At 42.7% G+C, this 13,434-nt stretch overlaps 10 protein-coding genes across 10 annotated transcripts; 6 read left to right on the top strand and 4 right to left on the bottom strand.

Annotated features, from left to right (window-relative positions):
- Positions 1 to 237: 237 nt before the first annotated feature.
- Positions 238 to 2,258, top strand: SJAG_03465 (actin cortical patch component End3). Its single transcript, XM_002174575.2, has 3 exons — positions 238 to 434; positions 517 to 593; positions 707 to 2,258. The coding sequence occupies exons 1-3, from the start codon at positions 287 to 289 to the stop codon at positions 1,544 to 1,546; spliced, it is 1,065 nt and encodes a 354-aa protein (XP_002174611.1). The 5' UTR covers positions 238 to 286; the 3' UTR covers positions 1,547 to 2,258.
- Positions 1,619 to 2,274, bottom strand: SJAG_03464 (fission protein Fis1; the record flags this gene model as incomplete). The annotated part of the gene is made up of 2 exons (XM_002174574.2): positions 1,774 to 2,274; positions 1,619 to 1,722 (listed from the first exon to the last, which is right to left on the bottom strand). Exons 1-2 carry the CDS (start codon positions 2,195 to 2,197, stop codon positions 1,619 to 1,621), a joined length of 528 nt encoding a protein of 175 aa, XP_002174610.1. The 5' UTR covers positions 2,198 to 2,274.
- Positions 2,275 to 2,713: 439 nt separating this feature from the next.
- On the top strand, positions 2,714 to 3,164 carry SJAG_03463 (prefoldin subunit 1; the record flags this gene model as incomplete). Its single annotated transcript, XM_002174573.1, has 3 exons — positions 2,714 to 2,722; positions 2,770 to 2,936; positions 3,005 to 3,164. 3 exons carry the CDS (start codon positions 2,714 to 2,716, stop codon positions 3,162 to 3,164), a joined length of 336 nt encoding a protein of 111 aa, XP_002174609.1.
- A 1,133-nt stretch (positions 3,165 to 4,297) lies between these two features.
- SJAG_03461 (translation elongation factor EF- Tu Tuf1) lies at positions 4,298 to 5,743 on the bottom strand (the record flags this gene model as incomplete). The annotated part of the gene is made up of 2 exons (XM_002174572.1): positions 4,298 to 5,482; positions 5,603 to 5,743. The coding sequence occupies 2 exons, from the start codon at positions 5,741 to 5,743 to the stop codon at positions 4,298 to 4,300; spliced, it is 1,326 nt and encodes a 441-aa protein (XP_002174608.1).
- Positions 5,744 to 6,428: 685 nt separating this feature from the next.
- Positions 6,429 to 6,996, bottom strand: SJAG_03460 (U6 snRNP-associated protein Lsm3; the record flags this gene model as incomplete). The annotated part of the gene is made up of 4 exons (XM_002174571.1): positions 6,429 to 6,472; positions 6,583 to 6,700; positions 6,837 to 6,929; positions 6,979 to 6,996. The coding sequence occupies 4 exons, from the start codon at positions 6,994 to 6,996 to the stop codon at positions 6,429 to 6,431; spliced, it is 273 nt and encodes a 90-aa protein (XP_002174607.1).
- A 212-nt stretch (positions 6,997 to 7,208) lies between these two features.
- SJAG_03459 (ribosomal protein subunit L15) lies at positions 7,209 to 8,434 on the top strand. Its single transcript, XM_002174570.2, has one exon. It carries the CDS (start codon positions 7,250 to 7,252, stop codon positions 8,033 to 8,035), a length of 786 nt encoding a protein of 261 aa, XP_002174606.1. The 5' UTR covers positions 7,209 to 7,249; the 3' UTR covers positions 8,036 to 8,434.
- SJAG_03458 (nucleolar protein Nop52 family protein) lies at positions 8,369 to 9,884 on the top strand. Its single transcript, XM_002174569.2, has 4 exons — positions 8,369 to 8,486; positions 8,639 to 8,746; positions 8,836 to 9,124; positions 9,190 to 9,884. The coding sequence occupies exons 1-4, from the start codon at positions 8,444 to 8,446 to the stop codon at positions 9,389 to 9,391; spliced, it is 642 nt and encodes a 213-aa protein (XP_002174605.1). The 5' UTR covers positions 8,369 to 8,443; the 3' UTR covers positions 9,392 to 9,884.
- SJAG_03457 (glutamate 5-kinase) lies at positions 9,820 to 11,760 on the top strand. Its single transcript, XM_002174568.2, has 3 exons — positions 9,820 to 10,273; positions 10,452 to 10,750; positions 10,843 to 11,760. Exons 1-3 carry the CDS (start codon positions 10,216 to 10,218, stop codon positions 11,671 to 11,673), a joined length of 1,188 nt encoding a protein of 395 aa, XP_002174604.1. The 5' UTR covers positions 9,820 to 10,215; the 3' UTR covers positions 11,674 to 11,760.
- SJAG_03455 (cofilin/tropomyosin family protein) lies at positions 9,979 to 13,331 on the bottom strand. Its single transcript, XM_002174566.2, has one exon. It carries the CDS (start codon positions 13,177 to 13,179, stop codon positions 12,754 to 12,756), a length of 426 nt encoding a protein of 141 aa, XP_002174602.1. The 5' UTR covers positions 13,180 to 13,331; the 3' UTR covers positions 9,979 to 12,753.
- Positions 11,701 to 13,363, top strand: SJAG_03456 (NADH-cytochrome reductase). The gene has a single exon (XM_002174567.2). The coding sequence runs from the start codon at positions 11,867 to 11,869 to the stop codon at positions 12,653 to 12,655; it is 789 nt and encodes a 262-aa protein (XP_002174603.1). The 5' UTR covers positions 11,701 to 11,866; the 3' UTR covers positions 12,656 to 13,363.
- The last annotated feature ends 71 nt before the right edge of the window (positions 13,364 to 13,434 follow it).

The raw sequence follows: 13,434 nt of genomic DNA, 5'->3' as shown, positions 1-13,434 counted from the left end.
AGATGGAGAAGGTGAAAATTCCCTTCCCCAGCCAGGTCGGTAGGCAAGCACTGGGCCACGTTGGAGTGCAGTATTGTTGCATAGTGCAGTCTTGTGTGGGTTGGTGAAAGAGGCTAGTGTTGGCTAGCGCATTGTAATCCTCAAATACCGCGCAGTCTTGTGAGCCCCAAATCTCATATAACGAAGTGCAGTGAAAGTTAGTGTGTTGGTAAGGAGGAAAAACCCGTGCGGGCCTGCTGCTGCGGGTGAAAACGGCGCGGCTGAATCGTGCGCTTCAGTAACAGGAATGAACTCAGAAGAAAGAGATAAGTATTGGCGCATTTTCCAAGGACTTGAGCCGAAAAATGGCTATCTGGATCAAGGGAAAGCAGTCCAAGTGTTGAAGAGCAGCCGTCTGCCAGACTCGCAACTTGAGAAATTATGGGATCTGGGAGGTATGATGATGCGAGAAGGAAGACGAAACAGAGAGTCGGCGAATTCAATGTGAGCTGCAACTAACGACATCCATGGGAAAAGACATCGACGACGATGGAACACTGGATTTTGATGAATTTTGTGTCGTCATGAAAATCGCATTTAGGCTGATTAATCATGTACGTCCCTGTGTGCAGGACGAATTGAAAGACTGCTGATTGGCGTTTGCACACCACTTCGCTTCTGTCCTGGTTTGACTTTGTTGATACTTTTCTCTAACACTTTGATGTAGGAATTATCTGAAGTGCCAAAGCACATCCCAGAAGAGCTTGTCCCCGCGTCCAAACGACACTTGGTTGCAGCACGAAACGCACTCGCCGGTGAGGACAACATGAAAAGCCTCGTGCAGGAGGTCGTAGATGCAGACGCGGATCCAGACGACGATGAGCTGCGCGATGGATTCGAATGGTACATGAGCCCGAGTGAACGTGCACAGTACACGCAACGGTACACAGAGTGCTGTGATGTGCACGGCAGATGCACGTTTGATTCACTCGCTGATCGGTATCCCAACACAAGGGTGCCGGGTGTGTGTGTACGTCGGGCCTGGCGAATGGTAAATCCCAAAAACGGGCAGACCATCGACAAAGACCAATGCCTTGTCTTTCTTCACATACTCGAGAAGCGAGTTCTGGGCTACCGAATCCCCCACCAGATGCCCGCCAATTTAAAGGCTAGTTTACGGCATGATCACATTGACTACCGGGTAGAGCATGCAAACACAAAGTCAATTAACGACCAGGGTGCTGCTTCTCAGTCTCGGGATGCTGGAAAAGATCGTTCCTCCTACTCGACAACTCCCGAACACACGTCTGATCGTGATTGGGAACTTGTTGTTCTGAAACGGGAACTCGATACGTACACGAAACGGGTGGCCCAAGAAGAAGAAGCATTGTTTGAATCGGAAAAGCAGGTTCGGGAATTACAGCGCGAAAAGAGCCTGTTAGAAAAAGCACAGAAAATTGCTCCCCTGGATCAGCAGACTCGGCATCATCTGGAGGGAAGTCTTGCCTCACTGGAAAAGTGTGCTGAAATGTTGGAGCAGCTACTTCGTAGATGCTCTGCCAAGTAAATGAAAGGAAACAGAGTCGTGAGAATTAGAGGAAGCGTGTATTGTGCTTCGTATGCTGAATGTGTGCAACTATTACTTCTTGCTGCGGTTGAAAAACAATTTCTTGGTGACCCATCCAAAAAGTGCAGCACCCGAAAACACTGTACCAGCGACAATGGCCATTCCGATGTAGCCGTCTGTAAGCGAAAAACTGTTAGTAAGTGTTGCAAAGACACGCATACACACACTCTCTACTCCATCAAAGCCGCCCTCTCCTTCATACAAACCTTTTTTGACGTCGTGATGAATCATTTCTCGAAGCAACGCAGCTTCGTTGTTCTTCGGTTCCTTAGCAAGAAACATATCAATATACCGGCGTGCCTCGTCGTATTCAAAAAGCTTGTAGTAAGCCAGGGAAATGTAATACAGACACTCTAGTCTTCTCTCTGGAACTTCCTTATAGATACTTGAAAACAAGTTCAGTCCTTGGCGTTGTTGGTGCTCTGAGCTTGAACGAATCAGTACCCAAGCAAGATTGAACTGTGTCTGAACAGAGACAATGGGTTTCTCCTTGTCATAGGACTCCTTCACCTGTAAATACTCTTCAACAGGAACTTCACGGCGGACAGCCGTAGGCGGTGGTAAACGAATATGAATTTCTGAAGTGCTCATGATGAGTGAACTAAAGGACGTGTTAGCAGTACGGTTTATGTTGAATTTCCACGCGTATTGCACTCACAATTTCTTTGAGCAATTGGCTAAAGGCAGAAGAGATACTGTCGGTGCCCTGTGCTGTGAGGATAACGCACACGTCATGCCTCCAGGCAGAATAGTGAGGATTGAGAAAGCATGTTAAATACATTAGTGAATTGTAGTGTAGTTTGTTTATTTATATTAATTCATATAGTGTACTTCATTAAACCTCCTTATTTGATGTTTTCTGCTGATTCCGTTTCTGAGCTGCTTCAGTCGTTATAGAACGTCTCAACATTTTCTCTCAATCCTCAGCGGTCTCCTAGTCGCTTCTCTTATTTTTCCATTTTTTATTTTATTTTTTACAATTTTTATTTATTTTTTTTAATTTAGTCCTCCCATACCTAAAGAATATTATTATCTTCAACACCGTAACACCAAAAACCAGAGGATCTTTCGCACACGAGGCCTCTAACACCGTCTAAACAAAACAATATGGACAAGGTACGAGAAACGCAAACACGCCATGTGCTGTCCTCTAACAGTTTTAGCTGTTGAAAGAAATCCAAGACAAAGCACTGGACGCACAACAGCAGTACCGAAGCGTCTCTATGATGATCGCATCCAAGGAGCGTCAAAACAAAATGAATCAATTAACGCTTCGGGAGCTTTCTGATATTCAAAAAGACGCAGCCGTGTATAGTGGGGTTGGAAAAATGTAAGCAATACGAACGGAATCAGTTTTTTTTTTGCGGAACTAACTAACAAACTCAGGTTCATACGCAGCAACGTTGACACTGTCAAATCTTCCATTGACAAAGATGTCAAGTCCAACAATGAAGACGTGGAAGCGCTGAAGAAGAAACTGAACTACTACGAAACAACATTAAAGAATGCCACTGAACATATTGTTCGCGTTCAACAAGCTAATAACGCTGGTAATTAGACAGACGCGTCGTAAACAAACGCGACGCGTGTGCCTTTATTAGCATTTATTCGCTACATGCCAATTGTTTCGGGACTGCCGCTGTGACTGCTTTTCTTGTAAGATAAATACCGGATCCTGGTTCTCCATTCCACCATCAACCTTCAAGCTTGGTAAGTTCAATACAGCTTCTCCATTGGAATTGCAATGATGATACCATAAAAGCATAGTTCAGCTGAGTGACAAGCATGCTGATACTCCAATCCATCGATTTGCACGTCAGTCTGAGTCAATTCCGATGAGAAGCACTGTTTTTCTCTTCGAATCAATTTACTAACATCTGCAGGTTTATAAGTTAGACGGCCAATAAATATTCTGACATGATAGAGTGTCAATTTAAGTATGCATTGTTGTTTTAGTCATTTTTGGGAGGATGTGTTTGAGTGGTGTTTCATCAAGCATTTTGTGTCGCGATTTACAGAGTTGTTGACTGGTCTCCGGTCTCTGTTTATCATTGTCTAGCTTTCAGGTGCATTCAGGCAATTCTTGTTGCAGCGATGCAAGAGTATGCTCAGTTAAACAAGCGTAGTAAGGTAGATAATTTGGGGTTCTACTTTCGGTAAAACGAAAATACAATGATAATAGACTCCATTGTGAACTTTTTATGAGCATGCCAAAGTCTCTTTTCGGTTTCATTTTACTTCTATCATTTGTTGTATTAGGTTGCATTTACTAGAACTAGAAAGAAAACGAGTTTCATAGCAAGTAGTAGTAAATGCAACCTAATACAACTTGATAACTTTTCATACAATAAACAGTCTCCGTGTATGGTCTCCGCCTATGGTCTACACTGTCAATAAACGAGGCTTGTCTAGTATAAATTGACAAATACTCCTTTCTTGTGAACATCAATTCATGCTATAAAATTGTTCCGAGCACACGACGAACTAAATGTCAATCGATTTCCATTGAGCATCATGGATTTGCTATTAACGAATACAGTCACTACTCAAAAACCGACAAGGTTTGTTCAAAACATCGTCCCTTTTTTTTTTGCCCGCTTTAGAATTAGGTGTCATCATAGCTCATTTTATTTCGTAGCTAATAAAGCATACATGTCGGCGATTAACCATCCTTTGAATTTTCACAGTTCATTACTCAATAATTTCTGTAATTAGTCCAGTTCCGACTGTGTTACCGCCTTCGCGAATAGTAAAGCGTTGTCCTTTTTCAACAACAATGGGATGAATTAACGAACAGACAAGCTCAACATTATCTCCAGGCATTACGAGAGCATGAGGATCAGCGCCTTCAACGTGCTTCAACTCCACAGTAACATCTGAGGTTCGTGTGTACATCTGAGGACGATAATTGTCGACGAAACCAGTATGGCGACCACCCTCTTCTTTTGTAAGAATATAGAAGGATGCCTTGAATTTTTTATGCGCAGAAACAGAACCGGGAGCAGCTACAACCATACCCCGGCGTACTTGTTCACGCTTAATGGAACGCAAAAGAAGGCCACAGTTGTCGCCTGCAATTGCACTCTCAAGCTGCTTTCTAAACATTTCAATGCCCGTAACCGTAGTCTTGATCGTGTTTCCGTAACCCACAAGTTCAACTTCAGAACCCTTGTTCAAGGTTCCGCGTTCTGCACGACCAGTCACGACAGTACCGCGACCAGAAATAGAGAAAACATCCTCGATGGCCATAAGGAAAGGCTTATCCACATCACGTTGAGGGGTGCTAATGTATTCATCGACGGCATCCAAAAGCTTCAAGATACTGTCACGACCAATCTCAGGGTTACGACCCTCAAGAGCGCAAAGAGCACTGCCTGCAATAACGGGGGCATTGTCTCCATCGTAGCCGTATTGAGAAAGAGTTTCACGCATTTCCATTTCAACCAACTCAACCATATCCTCGTCGACCATATCAACTTTGTTGATGTACACAACAATGTCCTTCACACCCACTTGATGCGCTAACAACAGATGCTCTCGTGTTTGAAGCATTTGCCCATCAGTGGCAGAGACCACAATGATGGCACCGTCCATCGTCGCTGCACCTGTGATCATGTTTTTAATGTAATCTGCATGTCCTGGACAATCGACATGTGCGTAATGACGCTTTTTGGTCTCGTATTCTACGTGTGCAGTGGAAATGGTAATTCCACGCGCTTTTTCTTCTGGAGCTTTGTCAATCTGGTTGTAATCCATAAAACTGGCTTGACCAGTTTCTGCCAAAGTTTTCGTTATAGCCGCCGTAAGAGTAGTCTTTCCGTGATCAACATGACCAATGGTTCCTACGTTCACATGAGGTTTCGAACGCTTAAATACCTAAGACAAAAAGTGTTAGAAGAGAATACGTCGTAAAACTAAAATAAACAAGAACACGGATGGACGAAACCACAATAAAAAAACTCGTTACAATAGCATACTGATGTTCATCTCACGTACTTTGTCAGACATAAACCTTGCACCGGCATAACGAAAGGATTGAGTTTTTGAGAGAAGAACGTTTGGACCAGCCAAAGTGCTTCTAGTCAAAAGAGCACGGAGACCGTTCGTCCAAAAGCGGCCAGTTCTTGCTACAAGCATTGGAGAATTGAGGTGCTTTGAGAATCTAACAATATTCCGTTTTTCGTTCTATGAGCCGAGAGTTGGTTGTTCGTTCCTTGGCTGGAGGTCGAAGCAAACAAAAAACAAAAATCAAAAAGAGATTGAAACATTGAGAGACCCACTATAAACACCATTGTGTCATATAGATACATCTAGCTATACACTTCATACACTTCTTCCTACTTCAAAACATTTTCCATCTTGTTTCCTACATAGCAAATGATGCAGTGCCCACAGGCAAAACACATGGATAGTAATAAAAAATGAAAATAATACAATCTCAGCTTTTAGAGAGCCATAGCATATAAAGGCAATGTAGGCCTGGACAGGGATGCATTTATTTATCTTTCACCCTTCAACTTGTTGAACCGATATCATTTCATGACTCTAAAAATGACCCACAGTACAGCTTTGGGAACACACACATGGTAATAGTACAGAACGAAATTCATATGTACTAGAAGAAAAGGTATACCAGATGTTCATTAGTAATTCTCGTAGGGAAATAGAACATGCTATGAAATCAGGTTCAGAGGACTGCCTGAAATAAAGTGTTCCTATAAACTTTCATTTTCTCGTCTAGCCGTGTGTTGTTCGAAGAGACACGTTTTCACCCTCTTAATCCTTGAACCAAGACCTTTAGACGAGTTTCTTTTGTAACATTTTATGCTTCTGATTTAGGAGGCGAAATTAAAATGACAGAGTCGCCTAATGAGTTAGTACACGGTGTAAGTAGTCGAAAACGATTAAAAGGAACGCAGATTTATCGGCCGCTAAACCAACAGACTTCGTGCGATCTTTCCAAGCGTTTGTCATACCTCTAACAAAAAGCATTTCAGAGTGTTTACGGATAGTTTTGGGAATACCATCAACAGTGCCTGTCACCAAGTCCTCCACGCTAGTAATGACCTCTTCAGCATCACCGAGAACCATGTTCTGCGAACGGTGTTAGACAACGGTTCGATCGACAGAAAACGAAAACCACTCAGAACAATTCGACACGTACCAAATGCTCGTCAAATGCCTAAAATTACTGTTAGAACATCTTCAATAAAAGGAACTCTCTTCATACGTGTAGACGACCAAACAATTCGCGATCTCCTCTAAGCTTTACATGAACGCGTTCATCCAGACATAAACGAACCAAGTCCAAGGGCTCTGCAACCTAGAATGTGTCAATACAGATCCAACGACACGTTTATTAAGCATCGTACAGCTTGTGTGGATTCCATTTTCGGCAATAACTGCACAGAGTTTTGTTCGTCGTAGGAGGAGACAGTTACTTCCCTGCTTTAGCACGTTAGACAACGTTACGACATCGTAAATCCAGATAACGAGGAAGGACGGACACATGCTTGCATGAATCACAAAATCTTTTTAGTGAGATGCATTGTTGTCGTTAAATAGGTTAACGAAACCTAGTACACTTCAGCGAGAGGAAGTCCTCCCAAATGCCAAGCAGGACAGAGAACAGGAAGGCCCAATATGTTTTCGTTGACGAAAGCGTTTCTACCATGGAAAAACGCGATACAATTACTAAATAGATACTCAACGATGAAAGTTAGCACGCTTCCGCATCCACAAGTCCCGGTGCGTTGCTTTGGACTGCTTTCTCAACTGGTAAATAATGACTACAAGGCGAGAAAACGCGTTGGTCGTGGCCCAGGTTCGGGCCGTGGAAACACAAGTGGTCGCGGACGAAAAGGCTCTGGTCAACGACGCGGTCGGCGTATCCGTCCTGGCTTTGAAGGAGGCCAAACGCCGTTAATGAAGTTATTTCCTAAAGTCGGATTCAGTACTGCTCATTTGCCCAAGCTGGTTGCCTTGAACGTGGACCGGGTGCAACAATGGATAGATATGGGTCGCTTAGACGCAACGAAAAAGATAACTATGAAGGAGCTACTAGACACTCGTTGCTGTCGTGGAATTAAGGACGGTGTAAAGCTCCTTGCCCGAAACAGCAAGTCTCTGCATACACCTATACACATTGAAGTTACCAAGGCATCTGCAAGTGCGATTGAAGCTGTTGAATCCAGCGGGGGTACTATTCAAACAGTGTACCACAGTCGACTTGGCCTGCGGAGTCTTCTATACCCAGAGAAATTTCGCCTTCTCCCCAGACAAGCTTTACCGATTTCCCAAAAGAACATTTCCTATTACACGGATCCAGCGAGGAGAGGATACCTTTCCGGTAAAAACATTCTCCAACTCTACTACCCTCACCAATCCCTTCGGAAACGTCGCAATGCAAACGTTGGACGGGGTCGTTAGAATGAACAGTGATCGCTATGAGCATATCGGATATAATCATGTTAATGCAACTACCAATGACAAGGAGAGACAGTGAATAGCAGAGTGCGGCAAGGAACGGAATTGAGTTCCCCTATACAGTGAACCTCCACCTTTACATCTTTCTCTCTACCTCTATTGCCTACCGTCTACCGCCTACTACCTACCTCTCATCTCACTACACACTACGACGCACACCATACCCATGCTTCCCTTCCATCTGCCCGACTTCCACACACTACGTCTCAGTATATCTCGCTAAGCAGCTTTATATACTCTACTGCACCGCACTGCATCTCATTAAACCACCTCTCTGGCCAGCCGAAACTTCCTTCCTTGCACGGGCGAACGTTGTCAGGACAAGTCTGCAGAAAAACGAAAAACAACAGGATGTCGAGTCAGTCTCCATTCATCAAACGGTTAGCAGCAAATGGTAAGTTCCTACGACTTAATCTGCACAGTTTCCGACCTTTGGAACGGCATTCGGGCGTGTTCTTTGGGCCGAGTCCTTGTCGCACATATTAATTCATCGTTTTCGACGTGTTTTCTGTAAATGAGTGTCTTGCTAACATACTACGAAAACAGACAGAAAGACTCGTGACAGCGCTCTCGAGTCTCTGCAGCGTTTTCTGTCACAAAAAAAACCCTTTACCAAAATGGATTTTCTAAAATTGTGGAAGGGCCTGTTTTACTGTATGTAATGACTCAGAGATGTTGCTAGCTATCAACTTTACTCTCTCCTTTGAATATTCGTCATCATTTAGTGTCTAACAATTGACCAGGCATGTGGATGGCCGACAAGCCTCGTTACCAGCAGCAATTGGCACAGGAATTGGCAGACCTGACTCCATTCTTACGTCCAGAGAACCGTCTTTTGTTTTTGCAAACTTTTTGGGAAACAATGGGTCGTGAATGGGTTGGTTTGGATGCTTTGAGAATCGACAAATTCTATTCTTTAATGCGTCGTTTCGCAAACGCCGGATTCAAGAACGTCAAGGTGGAAGGCGAACAAAAGGGACTGGATGAAGCTCTCGCTGAATATAATCAAATGCTCATAGAGGGGCCATTCGAGTATGTCTTTGACTGCGTGTCGCCATCAAGTTACATCAACGGTTTACTAACGACGACTAATTTAGTTCCGAAAACTTGTCATATCCTGCTGGTGTTATCTACCATCTTTGCGATTTGTGGACGGATGAATTGAAAAAGGTCTATGAAGATGATGTTCCTAAGGCCGAATGGTACAAGCCTTTCGATCACATCCTTGAGACCTCAAAACGCACTCCATTTAAAAACACAATCATCAAACGGCTTGAGCGTCTCAGTTGGGATGAATAAAATTACGGGGTTATAGGGTATGCGACGAAGGAGATATGAGAGTGAAGGGCTATTCAAATGTGTTCGGGTAATCTTAAGGCATCTGCACCTCTCAAGTATTATTATTAGAAGCTCAATTTGCAGCACTGGTGCTTTTTTAAAGGAGTCTACTAAGAGGAAGGCTCGAATCAGCTGCCTTCACTCATCCATTTCGTTCGTTTCGTTTCAACAAGTAACTAAAAGGCTAAGCGAGTGTGATCTAAAAGGACCAACTCATGAAGCGAGAGGTGGTATCCATAATATATTTTTTGACAGGTTCATGTAATAACTATGGAATATAAAAATCATTCATGCCAATGCACTGACCAAGTTAATCATGTTTCCATGTGTCGCTTCTCACAAACGAATTTGGATAGCGAAATTACTGTAGGGAAGCCTCCTTTAATAGCATCTATGACAAAGGAACTCCCAATACAAGTCTCTTTCATCTCTTCGTTAATTTCTTTGTTTAGTTCTCACTATATATAACATGTACAACACAGCTCATTCCTTTCTCGATACTACTCCTTTACACGCGTTGTTGACGGGTTCAATTCCTCGTTCTTCCCCTTTTAATACCAATAATCAATTTCTTAAGAATGCAGCTTTTGTAGTAGTTACGGCATTCCCAAATTGTTCTTCTCTATCTAAGGATTCTCACATGCTCGTTTCTTTCTTTTGATCAGTAACTTAAGACCCGTTGAATAATGAGTTTGATATTCTTTTCATCGGGAATCCACCACACAGCTTTCTACGACTTAACCGTTAACATTGGTTACTTCTCATATTAACGGATCTCAGAGACAATGCCTACTAGTACAAATAAGGGAGATCAGAAGGGACATGTCATTGTTATCAAGCTTGGTATGTCGCTTTTTTTTAAAGGGGTTGTGCTGAAGCATCACGTCTGTAGTTTTTCAAACTTGAATATGCTTTTCTGTTACCCTTCAAGGAGCAGGAGGTTGTGAACACATTCTTGAGTTTTCATACTCTCCATCTGCTTTTTATTCCGTTGTTTGAACACAATGTTAACAAGCAACAGGTACTTCATCCATTTGCGATGAAAAGACACATGAACCCCTAATCTGCAATCTGTCAATGATTGTGGAGACGGTTGTCAAGCTTAGAAGACAAGGTCACAGCGTAGTCATTGTTTCTAGCGGTGGTATTGGTATGGGACTTCGTCGGATGGACCTGCCAAAGAGGCCAAAGAAGCTTTCAGCCGTGCAGGCTATTGCTGCAATTGGTCAGGGACGACTCATTTCCCTCTGGGATAATCTGTTTTCACAGTTGCGACAACCTATAGCTCAGGTTCTGCTGACTCGGAACGATATCATGGAGGTATGTCTTGAAAAGTGGAACATGGATTTTTAAATTCGAAAGCATTTCCATCAACTTTCCCCATTTTTATCATTACGACTAACTCGTTTTAGCGTAATCAATACCTTAACGCAGCTAATACGCTTCATGAGCTTATGCATATGGGGGTGGTTCCCATCGTGAATGAAAACGATACTCTTTCTGTTCAAGAAATTCGTTTTGGTGATAACGATACACTTTCCGCAATCACAGCAAATATGATTAATGCCGATTTCCTGTTCCTTATGACCGATGTTGAGTGTTTGTACACTGCAAACCCCCGCGTGGATCCTAACGCAAAACCTGTCACCTTGGTCCATGACATTTCAGCAGTTACTGCTGATGTTTCCTCGCCCGGAAGCGGTGTCGGAACGGGTGGTATGCGGACGAAGCTGATTGCTGCAGAACTCGGTACTTCTGCCGGCGTCGATGTTATTATCTGCAAGAGCACAAAACCATCTGTTGTCTTTGACATCATTAACGATATTGGAAATGCCGATAAACCTTCTCATAAGCAAAACCCTGGTCTGTTGTATACCCGGTTCGTGGCGAACAAGGGCAGTAGAATGCGTGACCGTCACTTCTGGCTTAAACATGGGCTTAAACCTTTTGGACGTTTGATCATTGACAAAGGTGCATATGCTGCGATCAGCCGCACGAATCGTGCGGGATTGTTGCCTGTAGGTGTCATTGGCGTTGAGGGCCATTTCTCCGATCATCAATCTGTTTCCCTCGTTTACGAGGGTGTTGAAATTGGGTGTGCTCTCGTAAATTACAGCAGCACGGAAATTGAACTTATCAGAGGAAAGAATAGTTCTGAGATCGGCTCAATTTTGGGTTACTACGAAACTGAGTATGTTGCCCATCGTGACAATTTGGTTATCAACAAGCCTTTCCAACCGTAACTCGTTGTTCGTGTAGTGTTATAGAAACCGTGTTTCTTTTCCTGAATAGATTCGTTTTGTTAGTGCTTAAGAGTGGTTGCTTTGACGATCTACTTCATAACTGCGTGTATACTGCACTGCTATTCCATCCTATTTTACGTAGTTCTCATCGTTAAAATTTTCTGTCATTTTCTGTTTCTTTAAGGTATGAAGAATGAATAAGTATTTCTGGATATCGTTTTCCCTAATCAGCGGAACTGCATACACAGCTTACCGTTACAATCTTCAGAAACAAAGGCTAAACAGGACGTACTACTCGGATTTCATTTTGGACGAATTGCAGATAGTGGATAATGACTTGGTGAAATGCTCTTTAAAACCAAAGGTTCCACTGCAGAGAGAAAGTCTATTAAATAATTGGAGCTATATTACCATTTGCAATCCATACGTCCAAGCTGAACGGGAGTTTTCTCCTCTGACTCGTGACTTAAACGATATAAAACTCTTCATTCGTACGTATAATAAAGGAACACTTGGTTCTTATATTAGACGCTGGAAACCTGGAGACACGATTCGAGTCCGTGGTCCCCATCCAGTAACGAATGTGGACATAAACCAGTACTCTCGCATCATTGCTGTCATCGCTGGAACGGGAATTGCACCTATACTTCAGCTGGCTCATTTCTACAAGAAGCCCTTGGAGGTAATCTACTTTGTGAGAAACAATGTCCCTCCTTTCTACAAAGATGAACTAGAACAATTATCTTCCAATGCAGATGTTCAAGTCATTCAAAATCGCCCACTAACGGCTTCCACCATCGCAAGCATACTTCACAGCAAGGAACGCGAGTCCCCAGATGATGTACTATTTCTCATTTGTGGAAATGACTCCTTCGTTCAAAAGTTAGTTGGCGACGTTCCATGGAGCTCACGCAGAAGGCTGCTTGGCGAACCAAAAGGTATTTTATCATCTAAACAGAAAAGGAATTTTATGGTATTATAAGGATTGTTGTCGATAAATACTTTTGCAAAGTGAAACCAACATCAATCCTAAAAGATATTTATGAGAGATGAATGATAAACGACCAAGTACGAAATAACTTATTCAAGGAACTTCATAATTGCGTCGGTGGTAATTTCGTCTTGTTCGTTAAATTCAATGACTTTCTGAACTTGAGCCTGGTTTTGGAACCAGACCTTTGCGGAAGCGTAAAGCATAGACATTTCACCAGAAACAGCTCCGGGGCGCCAATACAATAGGAACATAGGAGTGGAAAGGCGTCCATCTTTTGTCTTCATAGGATACGATACGAGCACGTATCTCAAATTCGTGTCTGGCAACTCATCAGCAAGCTCCTCAATAGATTCCAGCTGTTCAATGTCTCCGTCAGGAACAACCTCTTGAGTATTTTTGTTGATTTTTAAAAGCAAGACGTAGAGATTAGTCTTTTTAAGTCGAAGACGGAATCGATCAATTAAGCCAGTTGTTTCGGCAGAAATACTGAACATACGCGCCTCAGAGCCCATAATGAAATGTAATGAATGTTAAATGAAGGGGTAATATGTTTTTTCTCAACGAATACGAGGGACAAACAAACAAGAAAGAATGCGGGAATTCTTACGGTTGGTATATCAATAGGTACGATAAATCTTTAGTAACTATCCTCTCTAAAAACAGAATAAACCGACGCCTAGCGAAATACAAAACCAATATGGATTTTAAAGTATACAATGTAGTCGTTTTTGTGCAAGTTCGTTTTGTTTTATTAAATAAAATTACTG

Source organism: Schizosaccharomyces japonicus (genome assembly GCF_000149845.2).
Source record: "Schizosaccharomyces japonicus yFS275 unplaced genomic scaffold supercont5.2, whole genome shotgun sequence".
Taxonomy (NCBI): domain Eukaryota; kingdom Fungi; phylum Ascomycota; class Schizosaccharomycetes; order Schizosaccharomycetales; family Schizosaccharomycetaceae; genus Schizosaccharomyces; species Schizosaccharomyces japonicus.
This window is presented reverse-complemented; position numbering and strand designations above follow the sequence as displayed.